This window comes from Oncorhynchus keta, unplaced genomic scaffold (assembly GCF_023373465.1).
Source record: "Oncorhynchus keta strain PuntledgeMale-10-30-2019 unplaced genomic scaffold, Oket_V2 Un_scaffold_7763_pilon_pilon, whole genome shotgun sequence".
Classification (NCBI taxonomy): domain Eukaryota; kingdom Metazoa; phylum Chordata; class Actinopteri; order Salmoniformes; family Salmonidae; genus Oncorhynchus; species Oncorhynchus keta.
In genome coordinates this window covers 295,778-322,580 of record NW_026290998.1, presented here as the reverse complement: position 1 = coordinate 322,580, position 26,803 = coordinate 295,778, and the positions used below count along the sequence as shown (strand labels likewise).

The window sequence follows — 26,803 nt, the reverse complement described above, 5'->3', positions numbered from 1 at the left end:
CAAGATTGAATCCACGAGCTGACAAGGTACAAATCTGTTGTTCTGCCCCTGAACAGGCAGTTAACCCACTGTTCCTAGGCCGTCATTGCAAATAAGAATTTGTTCTTAACTTACTTGCCTAGTTAAATAAAGGTAACATTTTAAAAAGAAAGAATCATTTATTATTTACAATGACGGGGAACAGTGGGTTAACTGCCTTGTTCAAGGGCAGAACTACATACTTTTACCTTGTCATCTCGGGGATTCGATCCAGCAACCCAACTCTCTAACCACTAGGCTTCCTGCCGCCCCAGGACCAAATATATTTAAATAGTGGAGTCGTGTGGTGGGTTTTTAGTGGTTTTTAGTGGTAGGGTGTTTGTTTATTTATTAATACATTTATTATTATTATTATTATTTCAAGCAAAGAATAAGGGAGTTATACTCCAGTCTAGTAGCTGGCGGTAATGCAATATTTATTGGATGCTAAAAGCCTTCAAACCTTATCGAAGAAGAAGATTTGACAACTTGCACATGCGCAGTTCGGCGTGAGAAAACCTTGGTGACGTGTTCCTACGCATGAGCTCAGCTCGCTAACTTTGACATGACATCGCCTACAAGTGTTTTGGGGACTTCTGTTGGAGAAGCAGTTTTAGCTTCATACTGTACTGTCTTTGGAGGCGTCTATCGATGGTACAAACTGTGATTGTTACCTCTGCCTTTTCTCTTCTACTTCCGTAAACATACCGTTTACAGGAAGTGACACCATAGTAAATACCACCGGAACGGAAGTCCATGTCGCGCGCCAAATTTGTTGTCCTGTTGCGTTGGACTTCGCTTTCAAGATTTTTAGATAATATATATATTTGTATATAAATGCTGATAAGGAACCAGGACTTCTAAAAGACTCAAGGTAAACAACACACGGTCATGTGGCCAACACAGACTAGTTTGCGCTTGACAGGAATTGGGGAGAGCTATTAAAGCCAACGTCAGTAAGGTTTTGTTAACAAAGTAACGTTAACTTGACTAGTTAACGTGTTTGGCAACGCGTATTTTAGCTACCTGGCGCGAATTACAATTATTGTCGATATATAGTTTAATGTAAATACTTCGGTTAGATTTAATAACTCGGGCATTTCCTTCTCGCTAATTGGTTGTAGTTATAGGAGATTCTGACGCTAATTGGTTGTAGTTATAGGAGATTCTGACGCTAATTGGTTGTAGTTATAGGAGATTCTGACGCTAATTGGTTGTAGTTATAGGAGATCCTGACGCTAATTGGTTGTAGTTATAGGAGATCCCGTATAACGTTACATGTCATAGTGAACTACATTGAGAATGATTTTGCTTCCTATTGTAGTTAGTCATGTTAACATGTTAACGTTTTGTTTTGGGGACTAGTTGGCTATGTAGCCAGTAGCGTTGGTTAAGCTATCTGTCTCTTTAGTTCATTAAAAGCACGGGCTTGGATGGTATACTTATTGGAAATAGTGTGGATAGTCAGTATACTTATTGGTCATAGTATGGGTATAGCCAAACGTTCCTGGATGTCTTACTAAATTCGCCAAAATACGAAGTATACAAACAGTGGACGCTATTTCTGCACGTTTCGGGCCCATTTTTTTTGGTCACATACACATGGTCAGCAGATGTTATTGTGAGAGCAGCGAACATGTTATGTTGGCTGACAATTTGTTAGTTATGGTATCCTTTTGAACCGACGGACAAAAGCTCTGAATTTATAAGATTGAATTTACTGAACACACCCAAACAATCTGACAACCCAAAATCGTATAATGTCTATAGCCAGTCGTTTGTTATGCTATGGTTTGGGTTAGCGAGAGGTTGCATAGCAACAAGAGTATTTGTTATGCTATGGTTTGGGTTAGCGAGAGGTTGCATAGCAACAAGAGTATTTGTTATGCTATGGTTTGGGTTAGCGAGAGGTTGCATAGCAACAAGAGTATTTGTTATGCTATGGTTTGGGTTAGCGAGAGGTTGCATAGCAACAAGAGTATTTGTTATGCTATGGTTTGGGTTAGCGAGAGGTTGCATAGCAACAAGAGTATTTGTTATGCTATGGTTTGGGTTAGCGAGAGGTTGCATAGCAACAGCATCATCTTCCGGTAGACAGGTGAAGCGCTTGTACAACACTCAACTGAAAGGATACCGTTCAGATACAGTATACTAAAATGAACTAATAGTATGTAGTGTACAGTATGTTAGAATGGGCATTAAAACACAGCTCATGACTTGCTACCAAACATACTTTCTAACGTGTGTGCGCACATGCAGCATGGCGGTACCTTTTGTGCAGGACTGGGACCTGATCCAGACGCTGGGAGAAGGAGCGTATGGAGAGTGAGTACACACACATTGTATGGTTGAGAGGGACGAGGCAAATGAGTCTGGCTGCACAACCGATTGGCAAACGTACTTCAAATTTAGAAATCATGTGACTAAACTGAATAGAAAGAAAAACTACACTATGAAACAGATAAAGAATGATAGTAAAAAGCTTTGGAGCACCTTAAATGAAATTTTGGGCAAAAAGGCAAACTCTGCTCCATCATTAATTTAATCAGATTCATCACAAAACCCTCTGATATTGGCAATTACTTCAATTATGTTTTTCATTGGCAAGATTAGTAAACTTAGGCATGGGATGCCAGCAACAACAGCTGACAGACAGTACACTACTGGTCAAAGGTTTTAGAACACCTACTCATTCAAGGGTTTTAGAACACCTACTCATTCAAGGGTTTTAGAACACCTACTCATTCAAGGGTTTTAGAACACCTACTCATTCAAGGTTTTAGAACACCTAATCATTCAAGGGTTTTAGAACACCTACTCATTCAAGGGTTTTAGAACACCTACTCATTCAAGGGTTTTAGAACACCTGACTCATTCAAGGGTTTTAGAACACCTACACATTCAACAGTTTTAGAACACCTACTCATTCAAGGGTTTTAGAACACCTACTCATTCAAGGGTTTTAGAACACACTCATTCAAGGGTTTTAGAACACCTGCTCATTCCAGGGTTTTAGAACACCTACTCATTCCAGGGTTTTAGAACACCTACTCATTCAAGGGTTTTAGAACACCTACTCATTCAAGGTTTTAGAACACCTACTTTCATTCAAGATTTTAAACACCTTCATTCAAGGGTTTTAGAACACCTAGCTGATTCAAGGGTTTTAGAACACCTACTGGTCAAGGGTTTTAGAACACCTACTCATTCAAGGGTTTTAGAACACCTACTCATTCAAGGGTTTTAGAACACCTACTCATTCAAGGGTTTTAGAACACCTACTCATTCAAGGGTTTTAGAACACCTACTCATTCAGGGTTTTAGAACACCTACTCATTCAGGGTTTTAGAACACCTACTCATTCAATGGTTTTAGAACACCTACTCATTCAAGGGTTTTAGAACACCTACTCATTCAAGGGTTTTAGAACACCTACTCATTCAAGGGTTTTAGAACACCTACTCATTCAAGGGTTTTAGAACACCTACTCATTCAAGGTTTTAGAACACCTACTCATTCAAGGGTTTTTCTTTTAGTTTTTACTATTTTCTACATTGTAGAATAATAGTGAAGACATCAAAACTGTGAAATAACACACATGGAATCATGTAGTAACCAAAAAGTGCTAAACAAATCAAAAATATATTTCATATTTGAGATTCTTCCAATAGCCACCCTTTGCCTTGATGACAGTTTGTATACTCTTGGCATTCTCTGAATAAGCTTCATGAGGTAGTCACCTGGAATGCATTTCAATTAACAGGTCTGCATTAAGTTAATTAGTGGAATTTCTTTCCTTCTTAATTTGTTTGAGCCAATCAGTTGTTGTGACAAGATAGGGGGGTATACAGAAGATAGGGTGTGGTCTTTTTTACCAGATAGGGCGTGGTCTTTTTACCAGAGAGCTATTTGGTAAAAGACCAAGCCCATATTATGTCAAGAACAGCTCAAATAAGCAAAGAAAAACGACAGTCCATTAATACTTTAAGACATTAATGTCAGTTAATGTGGAACATTTCAAGAACTTTGAACTTTGAAGAGTGTGCAAAGCTGTCATCAAGGCAAGGGGTGGCTATTTGAAGAATCTTGAATAATACTTTGATTTCACACTTTTTTTGTTGTTACTACATGATTCCATATGTGTTATTTCATAGTTTTGATGTCTTTACTATTTTTCTACAATGTAGAAAATATTAAAAATAAAGAAAAACCCTTGAATGAGTAGGTGTGTCCAAACTCTCTTGAGACAAACACACACACAGGTATTTGGCCAAGGTGTATGTAAACCTCTGACTTCATATATATATTTTTCAAACACAGGGTGTGTCTATGGAAAAAACTTTGTCCAGTTGATTGGTTGAATGAAGACTAGTTTTTGTTGTTGTCAGACTGCTCTAGCCAACTTGAATGCTAGATGTCTTTCTGCAGACTATCAACAGTAGCCAGCATGTTGCTGAGAACTATTGAAGTTCTCAGCCAGTAGATTGATTATTTTTGCTTCGGACCGCTTACATGTGCTTTTAATTAAGGCATCGCCTCATGTACTGCTCGAAGTTGAGTTTCGGGAGTGTGGTCGTGCTTGAATGGCCCATCATATTGCTCAAATGCTAATCGCATGTCATTTCTGTGTGTAGTCTTCAATGGTAGACTTCACAGGTAAATGTTGAACTGGAATGTAAAAATGTGTTGACGTTACTGGCCACTGTTTTTACTGGCCCCGGGCTAGCGGGCAATTAATGTCGGACACTGGATGCTAGCTAGCAGCAGGCAGGCTTCAAGCTAATTCACCGGAGAGCGATATGTAGAGATGTTGTTTATTTCTTCCATCTATCAGTCTGTCTGCCCCAGGTTCCTATTGTGTCTGTGTCTGCCCCCCTGTGTTTCCCAGGTAGACAATGCTCGCCAATGGTAAGATAATTCTGGAGTATTGATGACCTCATCTTGTCAGAAACACCTACAGCCTCGTGATCACTATGGAGCACATCAGCAAGGACCAACTGTTCAGTTTGAGATTTAGCCTGTGACTGTGGTGGATAGACCTTAATCGCCCTCTAGTGGTCATACTTAATAGGACCATGTTCTGCATTGTGTATTTCTGAGGAGAAAAAAAAAAGATCTCGTTCTATTTTTCTGTTTTTTTATTTTATTTGTCTCTTTCCTAGTGTGTGTGATACTCACTCATGGTGTGTGTGTGTCTCAGGGTGAGGCTGCTGGTGAACAGACAAACAGGAGAGGCTGTAGCGGTGAAGGTTATTGATACGTCTCAGGGGAAGGAGTGTTCTGAGAACGTCAAGAAAGAGATCTGCATAAACAAGGTACTTATCTGACTGTCTGGTATGTCTGGTCAAAGTAGCCAACCTTTGCCTTGTGGTCCTTCTGTAGCTCAGTTGGTAGAGCATGGCGCTTGTAACGCCAGGGTAGTGGGTTCGATCCCCGGGACCACCCATACGTAGAATGTATGCACACATGACTGTAAGTCGCTTTGGATAAAAGCGTCTGCTAAATGGCATATATTATTATTATATATTATGACAGCTTTGCACACTCATGACCGTGGTATTTATTTTTGAACTCAAATCAATGAGCCCAATCACTCCTCCATGACAACACAATCATAAACAGAGTAAGGGTGAATCCAAGTCCTATACCTTAAGGTTTTTATTTATTTAACTAGGCAAGTCAGTTAAGAACAAATTCTTATTTACAATGGCGGCCTACCAGGGAACAGTGGGTTAACTGCCTTGTCCAGGGGCAGAAGGTCAGATTTTTACCTTGTCAGCTCTGGGATTTGATCCAGCAACCTTTCTGTTACTGGCCCACTAGGCTACCTGCCGGGTTATAGGGGTATAACATTTATTGGAACGACTGTAATTCTGATAGACTTAGCTTTTTAATGAAAAGAGAATTTAATCATATTACTATCTGTAGTAGAAAGCAATGGGTTAGAAGAAGCCTACATAACCAACCCATAAAGTAACATGTTACATCCATATGGCCAGCTGTGTAAGCTTTAACATTGCAGGATAAATCAATAGATGTGGTTCAATTAGTTACATACATGTCTTCTTCTAATGCCTCTTAAGGGGAAAGTAATCTTAAAGTAACTGAGTGTAATCAGATTACGTTACTGAGTTTGGGTAATCTAAAAGTTACGTTACTGATTACATTTTTGGACAGGTAATTGTAACTGATTACATTTAGAAAGTAACCTACCCAACCCTGGTCAGGCATACATGTCTGTCTGTCTGTCAATCTGGACGGCTCTGACTTAGAATACGTGGACAACTACAAATACTTAGGTGTCTGGTTAGACTGTAAACTCTCCTTCCAGACCCATATCAAACATCTCCAATCCAAAGTTAAATCTAGAATTGGCTTCCTATTTCGCAACAAAGCATCCTTCACTCATGCTGCCAAACATACCCTTGTAAAACTGACCATCCTACCAATCCTCGACTTTGGCGATGTCATTTACAAAATAGCCCCCAACACTCTACTCAACAAATTGGATGCAGTCTATCACAGTGCCATCCGTTTTGTCACCAAAGCCCCATATACTACCCACCATTGCGACCTGTACGCTCTCATTGGCTGGCCCTCGCTTCATACTCGTCGCCAAACCCACTGGCTCCATGCCATCAACAAGACCCTGCTAGGTAAAGTCCCCCCTCATCTACAAGACCCTGCTAGGTAAAGTCCCCCCTTATCTCAGCTCGCTGGTCACCATAGCATCTCCCACCTGTAGCACACGCTCCAGCAGGTATATCGCTCTAGTCACCCCCAAAACCAATTCTTTCTTTGGCCGCCTCTCCTTCCAGTTCTCTGCTGCCAATGACTGGAACGAACTACAAAAATCTCTGAAACTGGAAACACTTATCTCCCTCACTAGCTTTAAGCACCAACTGTCAGAGCATTTTACAGATTACTGCTCCTGTACATAGCCCACCTATAATTTAGCCCAAACAACTACCTCTTTCCCTACTGTATTTAATTTATTAATTAATTTTGCTCCTTTGCACCCCATTATTTTTATTTCTACTTTGCACATTCTTCCATTGCAAAACTACCATTCCAGTGTTTTACTTGCTATATTGTATTTACTTTGCCACCATGGCCTTTTTTGCCTTTACCTCCCTTATCTCACCTCATTTGCTCACATTGTATATAGACTTGTTTATACTGTATTATTGACTGTATGTTTGTTTTACTCCATGTGTAACTCTGTGTCGTTGTATCTGTCGAACTGCCCTGCTTTATCTTGGCCAGGTCGCAATTGTAAATGAGAACTTGTTCTCAACTTGCCTACCTGGTTAAATAAAGGTGAAATAAATAACAAAAAAAATTAAAAAATCTAATGTATTTATAAAGCCCTTTTTACATCAGCCGATGTCACAAAGTGCTGTACAGAAACCCAGCCTAAAACCCCAAACAGCAAGCAATGCAGATGTCGAAGCACGCTGGCTAGGAAAAACTCCCTATAAAGGCCAAAACCTAGAGAGGAACCAGGCTATGATGGCTAGCTAGTCCTCTTCTGGCTGTGCCGGGTGGAGATTATAACAGAACATGGCCAAGATGTTCAAACTTTCATAGATAACCAGCAGGGCCAAATAATAATCACAGTGGTTGTAGAGGGTGCAAGAGGTCAGCACCTCATGAGTAAATGTCAGTTGGGTTTTCATAGCCGAGCATTCAGAGGTTGAGACAGCAGGTGCACAAGAGAGTAGAAAACAGCAGGTCTAGTATGCCTCTCTGTCTGCCTACCTATCTCTGTCTGCCTACCTGTCTCTGTCTGCCTACCTGTCTCTGTCTGCCTACCTGTCTCTGTCTGCCTACCTATCTCTGTCTGCCTACCTGTCTCTGTCTGCCTACCTGTCTCTGTCTGCCTACCTGTCTCTGTCTGCCTGTCTGACTTATGTCTTTGTCGTTTATTTATCATCTCAAAAAAATATATATATATTGGTTATTGATTAAAATTTTTATTTTTTTAAATCGATGACCAGTATGTCATTTTTTTTTTTGCTTTCTCGTGGATTTCTTGGTTGTGTGTTTTGTTACAGGTTCTGTCCCACCCTAACGTAGTGCGTTTCTTCGGCCACCGGAGGGAGGGGCCGACTGTCTATCTGTTCCTGGAGTACTGCAGCGGTGGAGAGCTATTCGACAGGATTGGTGAGACTGACAGAGCCAGCAGCCAATCACAACAATGAGATTGGTAGATTGAATCCTATCACAGGCTGGGGGTCATCTAAAACTTAAAAAAACTCTACTTCTCTCTCTCTCAGAGCCTGATTTGGGGATGCCAGAGAGAGAAGCTCACAGGTTTTTCCAGCAGTTGATGGCAGCTGTGGTGAGTGACAGTTATCTAGGAGGGTTAGAGGTTCGGGGTTAAAGGGTCTACACACGTTAGGGAGTTGTTGCGATGTCCTTTTTGTCAATACGCTCCGGCATTCGATGTTGTTCTGTGCTACCTGTGAAACGTGCCATGTCATTCTTTGTGGAGCTGTGAGGGTTGTGTTGTCGCTTGGTTCCTTGATCTATATGCTATTCATTATAGTAGCAGATACAATCTCAGGAGGACGGTCACGTGCGCTAGCAAGGCAGAGGTCCCGAGTTCACACCGGGTATTCTCTGAATCGGGAGGAAGTGGTACTCCCGAAGCAATCAGCATGATGTCCTTTACATCATGGCCTAGCTATTCTTTAAGTATGCAGGGGCACTAGAGGTCGGGTTCACTAGAGTAGACTTGCAGTCTTGATCATCCATGGTCTTCTGCAGCTCAGTTGGTAGAGCATGGCGCTTGGGGTTTGATTCCCGGGACCACCCATATGTAAAATGTAATTTTAGATAAAAGCATCTGCTAAATGGCATATAATAGATTTAATCTCTCTCTCTTCCCCCACGTGCGCTCTCTCTCGCTCTCTCTCGCTCGCTCGCTCTCGCTCGCTCTCTCTCGCTCTCTCTCGCTCTCTTTCCCGTGCTCCCTCTCCCCCGCTCTCTCTCTAGGAATATCTCCACAGTGTAGGTATCACCCACAGAGACATCAAGCCCGAGAACATTCTCCTGGACGACAAAGGTGTGTGCTTTGACTGAGTGGGTGCTAGTTATGCTCATTTTACTTTGACATAATGGTGTATACTGTGTTCTGCTACTTGTTTGTGTAGACAACCTGAAGTTGTCAGACTTCGGTCTAGCTACGATGTTCCGTCACCGTGGGCGAGAGCGGCGTCTGAACAGGCTGTGTGGAACGCTTCCGTACGTCGCGCCTGAGCTGCTCAGCAAATTAGAGTTCAACGCTCAACCAGCTGACGTCTGGGCCTGTGGCATCGTCCTCACCGCCATGTTGGCTGGAGGTAAGGCTGTTGTGTGTAAACTAAAATGCCACAAGGTTCCAGTTTAACAAAGTTTATTACTCAATCGTATTCGTACAATACATGGTTGCCATTGCACTCAGGCCAGATTCATGGACAACGAGACTCCTGCACTAACGGAGTCATGGCACCCTAAATAACAGAAATATAGGGACACTTAAAATATGAGCTTAACAGTTTGTCATTGGAAAGTTGCTCTGGAACCTTTTGTGTGTGTGTGTGACAGTGTTGCTATGGTTACAGAGTTGCCGTGGGACCAGCCCAGCGAGAGCTGCCAGGAATATTCTGATTGGCTGCAGAAGAAGACCTACCTCTCCCCCTGGAAGAAGATTAAACACACACCCCTCAGTAAGACCCCCCTCCCAGTAAGACACTGAAACTACTATAGGTCAGTCTAGAACAGTGTCTGTGTGTAGTTATAACTAGTGATTATGATTGATTTAAGTTTAATGCTAGCTAGCAACTTACCTTGGCTTCTTACTGCATTACTGTTAACCGTAAGGTTGCAAGATTGAATCCCTGAGCTGACAAGGTAAAAATCTGTCGTTCGGCCACTGAACAAGGCAGTTAACCCACCGTTCCTAGGCCGTCATTGAAAATAAGAATGTGGTCTTAACTGACTTGCCTGGTTAAATAATGGTGTAAAAAAATAAAAAAAATCGGACAAATCAGTGTCCAAAAATACCGATTTACGATTGTTATAAAAACTTGAAAATCTGGCCATTCCGATTAATCGGTCGCCCTCTAGTGTAGACATTTGTTAATGTTGTAAATTACTATTGTAGCTGGAAACATTTTTTTTAATGGAATATCTGCATAGGAGTACAGAGGCCGATTATTAGCAACTATCACTCCTGTGTTCCAGTGGCATGTTGTTAGCTAATCCAAGTTTATCATTTTAAAAGGCAGGAGTCCTTTTGGTAGGCCGTCATTGTAAATAAGTATTTGTTCTTAACTGACTTGGCAACTTAAATAATAACACCCCCGCTAAACACCAGTCTCAACGTCAACAGTGAAGAGGTGACTCCGGGATGCTGGCCTTCTAGGCAGAGTTGCAAAGAAAAAGCCATATCTCAGACTGGCCAATAAAAAGATTAAGATGTGCAAGAGAACACACACTGAACAGAGGAATTCTGTCTCGAAGGCCAGCATCCCGGAGTCGCCTCTTCACTGTTGAAGTTGAGACTGGAAAGAGGAATTCTGTCTCGAAGGCCAGCATCCCGGAGTCGCCTCTTCACTGTTGAAGTTGAGACTGGAAAGAGGAATTCTGTCTCGAAGGCCAGCATCCCGGAGTCGCCTCTTCACTGTTGATGTTGAGACTGGACAGAGGAACTCTGCCTAGGAGGTCAGCATCCCGGAGTCGCCTCTTCACTGTTGAAGTTGAGACTGACTGGAAAGAGGAGACTGGAAAGAGGAATTCTGTCTCGAAGGCCAGCATCCCGGAGTCGCCTCTTCACTGTTGATGTTGAGACTGGACAGAGGTCTCGAACCAGCATCCCGGAGTGCCTCTTCACTGTTGAAGTTGAGACTGGAAAGAGGAATCTGTCTCGAGCCAGCATCCCGGAGTCGCCTCTTCACTGTTGAAGTTGAGACTGAACAGAGGAACTCTGCCTAGAAGGCCAGCATCCCGGAGTCGCCTCTTCACTGTTGACGTTGAGACTGAACAGAGGAACTCTGTCTCGAAGGCCAGCATCCCGGAGTCGCCTCTTCACTGTTGATGTTGAGACTGGACAGAGGAACTCTGCCTAGAAGGCCAGCATCCCGGAGTCGCCTCTTCACTGTTGAAGTTGAGACTGAACAGAGGAACTCTGTCTCGAAGGCCAGCATCCCGGAGTCGCCTCTTCACTGTTGAAGTTGAGACTGAACAGAGGAACTCTGCCTAGGAGGCCAGCATCCCGGAGTCGCCTCTTCACTGTTGAAGTTGAGACTGAACAGAGGAACTCTGTCTCGAAGGCCAGCATCCCGGAGTCGCCTCTTCACTGTTGAAGTTGAGACTGAACAGAGGAACTCTGTCTCGAAGGCCAGCATCCCGGAGTCGCCTCTTCACTGTTGAAGTTGAGACTGAACAGAGGAACTCTACCTAGAAGGCCAGCATCCCTGAGTCGCCTCTTCACTGTTGATGTTGAGACTGAACAGAGGAACTCTGCCTAGAAGGCCGGCATCCCGGAGTCGCCTCTTCACTGTTGAAGTTGAGACTGAACAGAGGAACTCTGCCTAGAAGGCCAGCATCCTGGAGTCGCCTCTTCACTGTTGAAGTTGAGACTGAACAGAGGAACTCTGCCTAGAAGGCCAGCATCCCGGAGTCGCCTCTTCACTGTTGATGTTGAGACTGGACAGAGGAACTCTACCTAGAAGGCCGGCATCCACTGTTGATGTTGAGACTGGACCTCTTCACTGTTGATGTTGAGACTGGATGTTAAGACTGGAAGAGGAACTCTGCCTAGAAGGCCAGCATCCCGGAGTCGCCTCTTCACTGTTGATGTTGAGACTGAACAGAGGAACTCTGCCTAGAAGGCCAGCATCCCGGAGTCACCTCTTCACTGTTGATGTTAAGACTGACAGAGGAACTCTGCCTAGAAGGCCGGCATCCCGGAGTCGCCTCTTCACTGTTGATGTTGAGACTGGACAGAGGAACTCTACCTAGAAGGCCAGCATCCCGGAGTCGCCTCTTCACTGTTGATGTTGAGACTGGACAGAGGAACTCTACCTAGAAGGCCAGCATCCCGGAGTCACCTCTTCACTGTTGAAGTTGAGACTGAACAGAGGAACTCTGCCTAGAAGGCCAGCATCCCGGAGTCGCCTCTTCACTGTTGAAGTTGAGACTGAACAGAGGAACTCTGCCTAGAAGGCCAGCATCCCGGAGTCGCCTCTTCACTGTTGATGTTGAGACTGAACAGAGGAACTCTGTCTAGAAGGCCAGCATCCCGGAGTCATCTCTTCACTGTTGAAGTTGAGACTGTTGTTTTGCGGATACTAATTAATGAAGCTGCCTGTCGAGGACTTGTGAGGCGTCTGTTTCTGTTTCTCAACCAAAACACTAATGTACTTGTCCTCTTGCTCAGTTGTGCTCCGGGGCCTCCCACTCTTTCTATTCTGGTTAGAGCCAGTTTGTGCTGTTCTGTACACAGCGTTGTATGAGATCTTCAGTGTCTACACTGTATTTCTGATCAATTTGATGTTATTTTAATGGAAAAAAATAGCTTTTCTTTCAAAAACAAGGACATTTCTAATTGACCCAACATTTGAGTGCGTGACACACACACCAATAGATAGAACCGTGGAGTTTAGACATGCATGTATCGGTTCTATGTGCCTAAACTCCACGGTTCTATGTGTCTAAACTCCACGGTTCTATGTGTCTAAACTCCACGGTTTTATATATATACTTTTATTTATTGATGGGTGGGTTTAGGCCTCCTATCTAAACTACTCCAGGCCTTGCCAGAAGAGAGGCTGTCTATCTCAGATCTCAAGACCGACCCATGGTTCAGTCAGACCTTCACACCCTTAGCCTCTCACAACAAACTACTACTCTCTGACAGACTACTACGAGACAGGAACAACAGGTGGGTTATTTTATAACTGTTATTATTTGTGTGTGTGTGGTGGTGTTTGTGTCTAATGTTGATACGGGCGGCAGGAAACCTAGCGCATTGGGCCAGTCACTGAACAGTTGCTAGTTCGAATCCCAGAGCAAACAGTGTAGAATTTGCCAATGTGCCCTTGAGCAAGACACTTAACCCTAATTTATCGCCGTTGATAGTGGCAGACCCTGGCTGTGACCCCACTCTCAGAGGGTGTCTCGGGAGTTGGGAGCAGCGGATTAACTGTGTGTGTGTGTGTGTGTGTGTGTGTGTGTGTGTGTGTGTGTGTGTGTGTGTGTGTGTGTGTGTGTGTGTGTGTGTGTGTGTGTGTGTGTGTGTGTGTGTGTGTGTGTGTGTGTGTGTGTAGTGATAGGGTGCAGTTCTCCAGCTCCCAGCCAGACCCAGCACTCGGTGTGTGGGAGGGAAGTGTGTGTGTCGGAGTGCAAGACCAGGTCAGCTTCTCTCAGCCGGCCAGACCAGATAACATGCTGCTGGGGAGTCAACTACTGGGCACGCCTGGAGCCAGCCAGGTACCACACATACACTGTATATGTACACACTAGTGGTGCACTATTCGAGAACATGGAAAAACAGTTCTGTCCTAGAATTTAGATACTTCTGTCAAAATGTCTTACGTCGTATACTGATTGAGAGGATCAAATCAAATTTTGTTTGTCACCGACAAACATGTTACATGTTACAAGATATGTTACAACATATCTTTGCGAGCAATCCTTTTTGAGGATGCTGGACATAAAATTAAGAAAAGTAACAAACCTTGTTGCGAAAATGACATGAGAGTGGCCAAGGTGAAGCTGCGCATTTCTGAACTGGTCTCTGAAAGGCAACAGCAGAAGTCACACTGATTTGCAGTAAATATTCATTATTATGTTTTTGTTTTTGTGTGAAAATCATTTTGATGATTTTGTTCTTTGAACACGGTGATGTTGATGCACGGTTCATTTTGTGCACCAGTAAAATATATACCTATGTTTTGAATTTGAAAAAATCATATTTTATTTTTCCAATTTAAGAAGGGTTCGGTGAATGCGCATATGAAACTGGTGGGGTTCAGTACCTCCAAGGTTAAGAACCACTGGTCTAGGGTTTCCGGGATGGTTTTGATGTGATCCAAGCCTTTCAAAGCACTTCATGGTTACCAGGTTACCTTGGCTTTCTTGGGCCCAGGGACTATGGTGGTCTGCTTGAAACATGTAGGTATTACAGACTCGGCCAGGGAGAGGTTGAAAATATCAGTGAAGACACTTGGTCTGCGCATACTTTGAGTACACGTCCTGGTAATCAAATCAAATAATTGTATTTGTCACATACACATGGTAAGCAGATGTTAATGCGAGTGTAGCGAAATGCTTGTGCTTCTAGTTCCGACAATGCAGTGATAACCAACAAGTAATCTAACTAACAATTCCAAAACTACTACCTTATAGACACAAGTGTAAGGGGATAAAGAATATGTACATAAAGATATATGAATGAGTGATGGTACAGAGCGGCATGGGCAAGATACAGTAGATGGTATTGAGTGCAGTATATACATATGAGATGAGTATGTAAACAAAGTGGCATAGTTAAAGTGGCTAGTGATACATGTATTACATAAGGATGCAGTAGATGATATAGAGTACAGTATATACTTGTACATATGAGATGAATAATGTAGGGTATGTGAACATTATATTAGGTAGCATTGTTTAAAGTGACTAGTGATATATTTTACATCATTTCCCATCAATTCCCATTATTAAAGTGGCTGGAGTTGAGTCAGTGTGTTGGCAGCAGCCACTCAATGTTAGTGGTGGCTATTTAACAGTCTGATGGCCTTGAGATAGAAGCTGTTTTTCAGTCTCCCGGTCCCAGCTTTGATGCACCTGTACTGACCTCGCCTTCTGGATGATAGCGGGGTGAACAGGCAGTGGCTCGGGTGGTTGTTGTCCTTGATGATCTTTATGGCCTTCCTGTAACATCGGGTGGTGTAGGTGTCCTGGAGGGTAGGTAGTTTGCCCCCGGTGATGCGTTCTGTAGAAGTTTGTGAGTGCTTTTGGTGACAAGCCGAATTTCTTCAGCCTCCTGAGGTTGAAGAGGCGCTGCTGCGCCTTCTTCACGACGCTGTCAGTGTGAGTGGACCAATTCAGTTTGTCTGTGATGTGTATGCCGAGGAACTTAAAACTTGCTACCCTCTCCACTACTGTTCCATCGATGTGGATAGGGGGGTGTTCCCTCTGCTGTTTCCTGAAGTCCACAATCATCTCCTTAGTTTTGTTGACGTTGAGTGTGAGGTTATTTTCCTGACACCACACTCCGAGGGTCCTCACCTCCTCCCTGTAGGCAGTCTCGTCGTTGTTGATAATCAAGCCTACCACTGTTGTGTCGTCCGCAAACTTGATGATTGAGTTGGAGGCGTGCGTGGCCACGCAGTCGTGGGTGAACAGGGAGTACAGGAGAGGGCTCAGAACGCACCCTTGTGGGGCCCCAGTGTTGAGGATCAGCGGGGAGGAGATGTTGTTGCCTACCCTCACCACCTGGGGGCGGCCCGTCAGGAAGTCCAGTACCCAGTTGCACAGGGCGGGGTCGAGACCCAGGGTCTCGAGCTTGGTGACGAGCTTGGAGGGTACTATGGTGTTGAATGCCGAGCTGTAGTCGATGAACAGCATTCTCACATAGGTATTCCTCTTGTCCAGGTGGGTTAGGGCAGTGTGCAGTGTGGTTGAGATTGCATCGTCTGTGGACCTATTTGGGCGGTAAGCAAATTGGAGTGGGTCTAGGGTGTCAGGTAGGGTGGAGGTGATATGGTCCTTGACTAGTCTCTCAAAGCACTTCATGATGACGGAAGTGAGTGCTACGGGGCGGTAGTCGTTTAGCTCAGTTACCTTAGCTTTCTTGGGTACAGGAACAATGGTGGCCCTCTTGAAGCATGTGGGAACAGCAGACTGGTATAGGGATTGATTGAATATGTCCGCAAACACACCGGCCAGCTGGTCTGCGCATGCTCTGAGGGCGCGGCTGGGGATGCCGTCTGGGCCTGCAGCCTTGCGAGGGTTAACACGTTTAAATGTCTTACCTCGGCAGCAGTGAAGGAGAGGCCGCATGTTTTCGTTGCAGGCCGTGTCAGTGGCACTGTATTGTCCTCAAAGCGGGCAAAAAAGTTATTTAGTCTGCCTGGGAGCAAGACATCCTGGTCTGTGACTGGGCTGGGTTTCTTCTTGTAGTCCGTGATTGACTGTAGACCCTGCCACATGCCTCTTGTGTCTGAGCCATTGAATATATATATATATATATATACATATATATACACGTTTTTTTTTTTTTTTTAATAACTCTAGAACACCTCTACTACACACAGTGATGCATAGAATGCTCTCCCTTGCCCTCCATTTGGCAAATCTGACCATAATTCCATCCTCCCAATTCCTGTTTATAAGCAAAAACTAAAGCAGGAAGTACCAGTGACACGCTCAATATGGAAGTTGTCAGATGCCGAGGATACTACCCTATTGGACAGTTTTGCTAGCAGACTGGATTACACTTCAGGTCACCGGCTTCATCAATAAGTGCATTGACGGCATCGTCCCCAAAGTGACTGTATGTACATATCCCAACCAGAAGCCATTGATTACAGGTTACAGGCAACATTTGCTAAAGATATATATATATATATGCACCTTGACTAACCGGTGCCCCCTATATATAGCCTCGCTATTGTGATTTTACTGCTGCTCTTTAAGTATTTGCTACTTTTATTTTTGTTATTATTTTCAACTGTTGGTTAAGGGCTTTCACTGTTGTATTTGGTGACAAATTACTCGAGCAAAGATGAGCTTGACTGGTAGAGACGTGAGCCAGGGGGGAGAAAGAGAATTAACATTTTTGGTGACAATCAGCTTTGAAATCAGCCATATTTTGTGTTTGTGATACCCGTGTGTATCATAACAAGGTGAATTGATGTTAGCGTCAGCTGTATACTAGCAAAGGTAGTTAGCCCACAAAGCTGGAAGCTACAGTTTTCTTCTTGTATTGTAAAGTGTTGTAACAGTAATGAACAGTTTAACATGTCTATGTGCATTATTCAAATGTGTTAACTTCTGTGCAGCATGAATGGAGATAAAGCCCAGACTCCCAGTGAGTTCAGTGGTTCCTCAGGACAGACTAGAGCCAGTATGAGAGGGTATCTAACATGATATGGTCCAGACTCCCAGTGGGACAGACGAGCCAGAATGAGAGGGGATCTAACATGATACGGCCCAGACTCCAAGTGACTTCAGTGGTTCCTCGGGACAGGCTAGAGCTCGCTGAGCAGGCATGGCGCTCTGGCGCTTTAAGGAGACATGGGCTGTGTTGAAAGACTTGATCCTCAATCAGGGGAGATGTGAAGCACATTTTGAAAGAGGTACCAAAAGTAATGACACTCCTAGTTGCCGGGGACTTTAATGCAGGCAAACTTCAATCTGTTTTACCTAATTTCTACCAGCATATCACACGTGCAACCAGAGGGGGAAAAACTAGACAAATTTTACGCCAAACACAGAGAAGTGTACAAAACTCCCTCGCCCTCCATTTCGCAAATCTGGCCATATTTCTATCCTCCGGTATCCTCCGGTATCCTCCGGTATCCTGCTTGCGAGCAAAAACAGAAGCAGGACGTACCAGTGACTCGCTCAATATGGAAGTGATCAGATGATGCGGACTGTTTGGATTGAATCCCAGAACATATTCCAATGACTTCTGGTTGGGAAATGTACGTACGGTCACAGTAGGGACGTCGTCAATGCAGATATTGATAAAGCCGGTGACTGAGGTGGTGCACACCTCAATGTCATTGGAATATGTTCTGGGATTCATCCAATCTGTGCACCACCTCAGTCACCGGCTTTATCAATATCTGCATTGACGACGTTGTCCCTACTGTGACCGTACGTACATTTCCCAACCAGAAGTCATGGATTACAGGCAACACCCGCACCGAGCTAAAGGCTAGAGCTTCCGCTTTCAAGGAGCGGGACACTAATCTGGGCACTCATAAGAAATCCCGCTATGCCCTCAGACGAACCATCAAACAGGCAATGTGTCAATACAGGACTAAGATTGAATCGTACTACACTGGCTCTGACGCTCGTCGGATGTGGCAGGGCATAAACCTTTACGGACTACAAAGGGAAACTTAGCCGTGAACTGCCCAGTGGCAAGAGCCTACCAGATTAGTTAAGTGCCTTTTTATGCTTGCTTTTAAGCAAGAAACACTGAAGCATGCATGAGCGCACCAGCTGTCCCGGATGACTGTGATCACGGTCTCTCCTGGAAAGTTGTTCTCACTGACATTTTCAACCTGTCTGTAATACCTAATATGGGACTTGACATGAAATAATTTGTGTGTTTTTATGTTCAGGTATTATTGCTGGTTTTAAACATATCTCCTTGGCTCTCGCTCGTGTGTGTGTAGACCCCGTGGCAGCGGCTGGTTCGGAGGATGACGAGGTTCTTTACGACTCTGGACACTTCAGCTTCCTGCTCCGCTCTGAGGGACACCTGTATCGACCTGGGCCACACCTTCAAACACACCTGCACCAACCAGGTACACACACACCCCTTCAGACATACCTGCACCAACCATTTTTACATTACACACCAGGTACACCCACACACCTTTTTAAAGACACCTGCACCAACCAGGTACTCACCCACTTTCAAATACACCTGCACCAAATACTATTTTTGTCTGACTCGGCACAGCTATAAATTAAAACATTTTGTTGGTAGCATTGGTGCTCCCAATTCACAGAAGTTATGAGAACAATAAGAGTTCGGAGCACCAGAAAATATTTGAGGGATGCAGCCTATATTGATTCTAGCTACTTTTGAAACATCTGTATCTAACCCTGTGAAGACATTCTTTATAAACGCTAAAATGTTGGTTTATGAATGTAAAATGCGGCCCGCCAATGGAGATTCATCCAAATGCAGTGACAATTTGCAATAGAAAGAAAAATAAATGTAGAGCCGGTAATATGGGTTACAACTGCAGTTCTGACTGTCCAGCAATATCTGACATGTAATCTAACAATTCCACATCAACTACCTAATACACACAAACAAGTAAATGAATAAGAATATAATGGATGAGCAATGACAGAGCAGCATAAGCATGATGCAATAGATGGTATAAAATATATACATGTGAGATGAGTAATGCAAGATATGTAAACATTATTAAAGTGACTAGTGATCCATTTATTAAAGTGACCAGTGATCCATTTATTAAAGTGACCAGTGATCCATTTATTAAAGTGACCAGTGATCCATTTATTAAAGTGACCAGTGATCCATTTATTAAAGTGACCAGTGATCCATTTATTAAAGTGACCAGTGATCCATTTATTAAAGTGACCAGTGATCCATTTATTAAAGTGACCAGTGATCCATTTATTAAAGTGACTAGTGATCCATTTATTAAAGTGACTAGTGATCCATTTATTAAAGTGACTAGTGATCCATTTATTAAAGTGACTAGTGATCCATTTATTAAAGTGGCCAGTGATCCATTTATTAAAGTGACTAGTGATCCATTTATTAAAGTGACCAGTGATCCATTTATTAAAGTGACCAGTGATCCATTTATTAAAGTGACCAGTGATCCATTTATTAAAGTGGCCAGTGATCCATTTATTAAAGTGGCCAGTGATCCATTTATTAAAGTGACCAGTGATCCATTTATTAAAGTGACCAGTGATCCATTTATTAAAGTGACTAGTGATCCATTTATTAAAGTGACTAGTGATCCATTTATTAAAGTGGCCAGTGATCCATTTATTAAAGTGACCAGTGATCCATTTATTAAAGTGACCAGTGATCCATTTATTAAAGTGACCAGTGATCCATTTATTAAAGTGACTAGTGATCCATTTATTAAAGTGACTAGTGATCCATTTATTAAAGTGACTAGTGATCCATTTATTAAAGTGACCAGTGATCCATTTATTAAAGTGACTAGTGATCCATTTATTAAAGTGACTAGTGATCCATTTATTAAAGTGGCCAGTGATCCATTTATTAAAGTGACTAGTGATCCATTTATTAAAGTGACTAGTGATCCATTTATTAAAGTGACCAGTGATCCATTTATTAAAGTGGCCAGTGATCCATTTATTAAAGTGACTAGTGATCCATTTATTAAAGTGACCAGTGATCCATTTATTAAAGTGACTAGTGATCCATTTATTAAAGTGACCAGTGATCCATTTATTAAAGTGACTAGTGATCCATTTATTAAAGTGACTAGTGATCCATTTATTAAAGTGACTAGTGATCCATTTATTAAAGTGACCAGTGATCCATTTATTAAAGTGACCAGTGATCCATTTATTAAAGTGACCAGTGATCCATTTATTAAAGTGACCAGTGATCCATTTATTAAAGTGGCCAGTGATCCATTTATTAAAGTGGCCAGTGATCCATTTATTAAAGTGACTAGTGATCCATTTATTAAAGTGACCAGTGATCCATTTATTAAAGTGACCAGTGATCCATTTATTAAAGTGGCCAGTGATCCATTTATTAAAGTGGCCAGTGATCCATTTATTAAAGTGACCAGTGATCCATTTATTAAAGTGACCAGTGATCCATTTATTAAAGTGGCCAGTGATCCATTTATTAAAGTGACCAGTGATCCATTTATTAAAGTGGCCAATGATTCGAGTCAGTATGTAGGCAGAAGCCACGGTGTTGGTGACGGCTGTTTAACAGTCTGATGGCCTTGAGACAGAAGCTGTTGACCAGTCTGATGGCCTTGAGATAGAAGCTGTTGACCAGTCTGATGGCCTTGAGATAGAAGCTGTTTAACAGTCTGATGGCCTTGAGATAGAAGCTGTTGACCAGTCTGATGGCCTTGAGATAGAAGCTGTTTAACAGTCTGATGGCCTTGAGATAGAAGCTGTTGACCAGTCTGATGGCCTTGAGATAGAAGCTGTTGACCAGTCTGATGGCCTTGAGATAGAAGCTGTTGAACAGTCTGATGGCCTTGAGATAGAAGCTGTTTAACAGTCTGATGGCCTTGAGATAGAAGCTGTTGACCAGTCTGATGGCCTTGAGATAGAAGCTGTTTAACAGTCTGATGGCCTTGAGATAGAAGCTGTTGACCAGTCTGATGGCCTTGAGATAGAAGCTGTTGACCAGTCTGATGGCCTTGAGATAGAAGCTGTTGACCAGTCTGATGGCCTTGAGATAGAAGCTGTTGACCAGTCTGATGGCCTTGAGATAGAAGCTGTTGACCAGTCTGATGGCCTTGAGATAGAAGCTGTTTAACAGTCTGATGGTCTTGAGATAGAAGCTGTTGACCAGTCTGATGGCCTTGAGATAGAAGCTGTTGACCAGTCTGATGGCCTTGAGATAGAAGCTGTTGACCAGTCTGATGGCCTTGAGATAGAAGCTGTTGACCAGTCTGATGGCCTTGAGATAGAAGCTGTTGACCAGTCTGATGGCCTTGAGACAGAAGCTGTTTAACAGTCTGATGGTCTTGAGATAGAAGCTGTTGACCAGTCTGATGGCCTTGAGATAGAAGCTGTTGACCAGTCTGATGGCCTTGAGATAGAAGCTGTTGACCAGTCTGATGGCCTTGAGATAGAAGCTGTTGACCAGTCTGATGGCCTTGAGATAGAAGCTGTTGACCAGTCTGATGGCCTTGAGATAGAAGCTGTTGACCAGTCTGATGGCCTTGAGATAGAAGCTGTTGACCAGTCTGATGGCCTTGAGACAGAAGCTGTTGACCTTGAGATAGAAGCTGTTTGACCAGTCTGATGGCCTTGAGATAGAAGCTGTTGACCAGTCTGATGGCCTTGAGATAGAAGCTGTTTAACAGTCTGATGGCCTTGAGATAGAAGCTGTTGACCAGTCTGATGGCCTTGAGATAGAAGCTGTTTGCCGCCTTCACCACACTGACCATTTCAGTTTGTCCGTGATGTGAACGCAGAGGAACTTTAACTTTCCACCTTCTCCACTGCTGTCCATCAATGTGGATAGGGGGGTGCTCCTTCTGCTGTTTCCTGAAGACCACGATCATCTCCTTAGTTTTGTTGACGTTGAGTGAGGTTTGTTAATGATAATGACATGGTGGTTATACAAGGCTACTACTATACAGAACCTACTAATGATAACGACACAACTAATTATTTTAATGATCATCATAATTGTAATAACAATTATGAGATCAAGAAAAAGGAAGTTACATGAGCAAGCGCAGCGTATGTGCAAACAGGTGGTGGTAGATTACGGTATGTTTCCCCCCCCCCCGTTTGGAACAGTGTGAACACTAAGGCTGTTTTAATGAAGAAAAACATGTGACGCCTTTTACAGCTTAGCAAATATTAAAAACATCTGCATCTGTGAAATTGCTCTGTCCGACATTTTGCCGTTGCATGAGGCTTGATGAGGCTTGATGAGGCCTGATGAGGCTTGATGAGGCTTGATGTTCACTGAATCAGTGGCACCCCACAGTGGATTAGTCCACTGAATCAGATAAGTGTTTTGTGCCCCATTAATTATTTTGTATTTTCTTTATGCGACTGCTCGACTGAAGATATCTCGGTCGACCAACAGCCTAAACAATCGACCAGTCGACTGAATGGGGTCCTCCCTATGTTCAACATAGGAAGGCCAAGCACAGGAAGTAGCTCTTTCAGTAGTTTAGTTGGAATAGGGTCCAGTAGGCAGCTGTAAGATTTAGAGGCCGTGACTATTTTTGTGAATGTGTCGAAATACTGGATAAAAAATCTTGAGTGTCACCATTGATTCTAGGTCCTGGCAGTTCTGTGCTGAATCAGGACAACTGAGTTTTGGAGAAATACGCAGATTCAAAGCGGAGTCTGTAATTTGCTTTTTAATGATCATGATCTTTTTGTCAAAGAAGTTCATGAATTCATCACTGCTGAAGTGTAGGCCATCCTCACTTGGGTAATGCTGCTTTTAAGTTAGCGTTGAGACTGTCAAAAATACATTTTTTGGTTTGTTTTTTATTCTCAATCAGGTCTGAAAAGTAGGCTGATCGAGCAGCAGGGCAATTCAACATTGTACGCAAAGCTTGTTTTTTAAATTTGATTTAATCTTTTTTAACTAGGCAAGTCGGTTAAGAACAAATTCTTATTTACAATGACGGCCTACCAAAAGGCTTCTTGCTGGAGCTGGGATTAAAAATATAGGACAAAACACACATCACAACCAGCTAGACACCACAACAAAGCAAGGCATCACCACATGACAACACAGCATGGTAGCAACACAACATGACAACAAAGCAAGGCATCACAACATGACAACACAGCATGGTAGCAACACAACATGACAACAACGCAAGGCATCACCACATGACAACACAGCATGGTAGCAACACAACATGACAACAAAGCAAGGCATCACAACATGACAACAACATGGTAGCAACACAACATGACAACAACATGACAACAACATGGTAGCAACACAACATGACAACAACGTAGCACCACCACATGACAACACAGCATGGTAGCAACACAACATGACAACAAAGCAAGGCATCACAACATGACAACAACATGGTAGCAACACAACATGACAACAACATGACAACAACATGGTAGCAACACAACATGACAACAACATGACAACAACATGGTAGCAACACAACATGACAACAACATGGTAGCATCACAACATGGTAGCAACACAACATGACAACAACATGACAACAACATGGTAGCAACACAACATGACAACAACATGGTAGCATCACAACATGGTAGCAACACAACATGACAACAACATGGTAACAACACAAAGAAACACGAAGATGCCGCAACCGTCAGTAAGAGTCTTTGAAGGAAGAGATTGTCCCTTAACTGACTTGACTTTTAGTTTTCCTGAGTGTCTACCACCATAAATGAAAACATATTTCCTAATGTGCTTTCGCATGACTCCATTAAATAGGCAGAATAACTAGCTAAATTATTCTAAATGTTGTGACAGTGATTTAAAGATGCATTATGCAGAAATCACTCCACCATTTTCTGGTTGCATGTTAAATGACATGACAACCATGTGGCAACGCCCTACATGACAACAACATGGTATATGACATGTGGCAACAACATGGTTCATATCCCACCAGGTATATGACAACATGTGGCATCACAACATGACAACATGGTTCATATCCCACCAGGTATATGACATGTGGCCCACAACATGACAACATATCCCACCAGGTATATGACATGTGGCCCCGCCCTAGTTCATATCCCACCAGGTATATGACATGTGGCCCCGCCCTAGTTCATATCCCACCAGGTATATGACATGTGGCCCCGCCCTAGTTCATATCCCACCAGGTATATGACATGTGGCCCCGCCCTAGTTCATATCCCACCAGGTATATGACATGTGGCCCCGCCCTAGTTCATATCCCACCAGGTATATGACATGTGGCCCCGCCCTAGTTCATATCCCACCAGGTATATGACATGTGGCCCCGCCCTAGTTCATATCCCACCAGGTATATGACATGTGGCCCCGCCCTAGTTCATATCCCACCAGGTATATGACATGTGGCCCCGCCCTAGTTCATATCCCACCAGGTATATGACATGTGGCCCCGCCCTAGTTCATATCCCACCAGGTATATGACATGTGGCCCCGCCCTAGTTCATATCCCACCAGGTATATGACATGTGACAACAACATGTTCATATCCCACCAGGTATACAACATGGTAGCATCACAAGTTCATATCCCAACAGGTATATGACATGACAACAACATGGTTCATATCCCACCAGGTATATGACATGTGGCCCCGCCCTAGTTCATATCCCACCAGGTATATGACATGTGGCCCCGCCCTAGTTCATATCCCACCAGGTATATGACATGTGGCCCAACATGACAACAAGTTCATATCCCACCAGGTATATGACATGTGGCATCACAACATGACATATCCCACCAGGTATATGACATGTGGCAACATAGTTCATATCCAACAACAGGTAGCATCATGTGGCCATGACAACAACATATCCCACCAGGTATATGACATGTGGCCCCGCCCTAGTTCATATCCCACCAGGTATATGACATGTGGCCCCGCCCTAGTTCATATCCCACCAGTCACACACATCTTTAACCCTTGTTGCGTGTCTTGTTTCCCAGGTAACAGTCAGTACTCTGGATAGACGGAACAATAAGTTGATATTTAAGGTTCATCTGATGGAGCTGGACGAGAGAGTTTTACTGGACTTCAGACTTTCCAAGGTAGGGGATACGGACGTGTGTGTAATACAACTGTGAATGTACTCTGACTATATCTGCCGATCTTTGCAGTATCCTGCATCACTTCATGGATACTGATAGTGTGTGTGTGTGTGTGTGTGTGTGTGTGTGTGTGTGTGTGTGTGTGTGTGTTACAGGGCGATGGTCTGGAGTTTAAGCGTCTCTTCCTGAAGATCAAACAGAAGCTGAGTGACATCATCAGTACCCAGAGAATACCACTTCCTGTCACATGATCAGTAGCCATCTACAACATGACAACAACACACAACAAAGACATCAGGCGTGACAACAACATCCTAGCAACACAAATCCCCAAAACATCCCCACCAGGATAATTCTCATTCGACAACAAGGATGCTTAAAATGGTCTCGGGGGAAAAGGATTTTGAATGAAATACAGGTCCCCACAAGGATAGACAACAACATGGTGTGTGTAGTGCAACAGCTGACAACAGCTGGGACCATAAACAAATGATCAACTCAACATGACCAACTGACACTAATCACAGGCATTTAGTTGAATTGATTCATTATGATAAGTAGCCTTTTACAACAGAAATGTCAAGTTTGAAATGAAAGAAGTGTTTAATATGGGTGGTTGTCAATGGGACAATTGTATCTACAACTGACTTGACTAGTAGTTTTAAATGAGAATTTAAAAAACATGATGGTGCCAATGTTATGAACGTTTCTGTACTTTTAAATATCAGAATAACTCAGCTAAATGTCTCTAAATGTTGTCTCAGTGATTTAAAGATGCATTTTGTAGAAATAAAATTTTTGTAGTTAGAACTGTACTTTATTTCAACCTGGAAGGCAGAACAGACAGGTGCTTATGTGGCCACACCATCTCCTAGTTTGTAAATCCCAGCATATGACTTGTGGCCCCGCCACTTGTTCATATCCCACCAGGTATATGACATGGGAAACCCCGCCTATCATCTCCCACCAGGTTCTCCCACATGCTGAACTCTGACATCACATACTAAGGAAATTACCTTGTATATGAGCATTTTTGGAAGTTAAATGCAACCCAAAAGATTATTCATGAAAAATGATCTATTAGTATAGTTCATATCCCACCAGGTATTTTTTGTTAAGTATAACCAGGTTTGACATGACAGCCCCGCCCTAGTTCATATCCCACCAGGTACTATGACATGTTTTTGGCAGCCGCCACTTGTTATGAGCGCAGTTCATTATCCAGTATGTATGGATGTGTGTGTGATCCAGGTATATGGATGTGTGTGATCATTATCCAGTATGTATGGATTCATATCCCATCCAGGTATATGACATGTGTGCCCCGCCCTGTTCATTATCCCACCAGGTATATGACATGTGGTATGTATGGATGTGTGTGATCATTATCCAGTATGTATGGATGTGTGTGTGATCATTATCCAGGTATGTATGGATGTGTGGTGATCATTATCCAGTATGTATATTCCACCAGGTATATGTGTGTGTGATCATTATCCACCATGTATGGATGTGGCCCCGCCCTGATCATTATCCAGGTATGTA

At 43.1% G+C, this 26,803-nt stretch overlaps 1 protein-coding gene and 1 long non-coding RNA gene across 3 annotated transcripts; both read left to right on the top strand.

Moving 5' to 3' along the window:
- Positions 1-582: 582 nt before the first annotated feature.
- Positions 583-25,614, top strand: chek1 (checkpoint kinase 1). 2 transcript variants are annotated; one of them, XM_052517399.1, is made up of 13 exons: positions 583-892; positions 2,278-2,343; positions 5,219-5,333; positions 8,076-8,184; positions 8,298-8,362; positions 9,019-9,088; positions 9,177-9,365; positions 9,627-9,731; positions 12,796-12,949; positions 13,335-13,497; positions 18,423-18,554; positions 25,157-25,258; positions 25,414-25,533. In XM_052517399.1, exons 2-13 carry the CDS (start codon positions 2,279-2,281, stop codon positions 25,507-25,509), a joined length of 1,365 nt encoding a protein of 454 aa, XP_052373359.1. In that variant the 5' UTR covers positions 583-892; position 2,278; the 3' UTR covers positions 25,510-25,533. The 2 variants fall into 2 exon arrangements, with proteins under 2 accessions (XP_052373359.1, XP_052373358.1); XM_052517398.1 differs by lacking the exon at positions 583-892 and having other exon boundaries at positions 1,466-2,343; positions 25,414-25,614.
- Positions 24,208-25,155, top strand: LOC127929528 (uncharacterized). The gene is made up of 3 exons (XR_008135065.1): positions 24,208-24,664; positions 24,784-24,865; positions 25,033-25,155. It is a non-coding gene; the product is annotated as an uncharacterized LOC127929528 (long non-coding RNA).
- Positions 25,615-26,803: the final 1,189 nt, after the last annotated feature.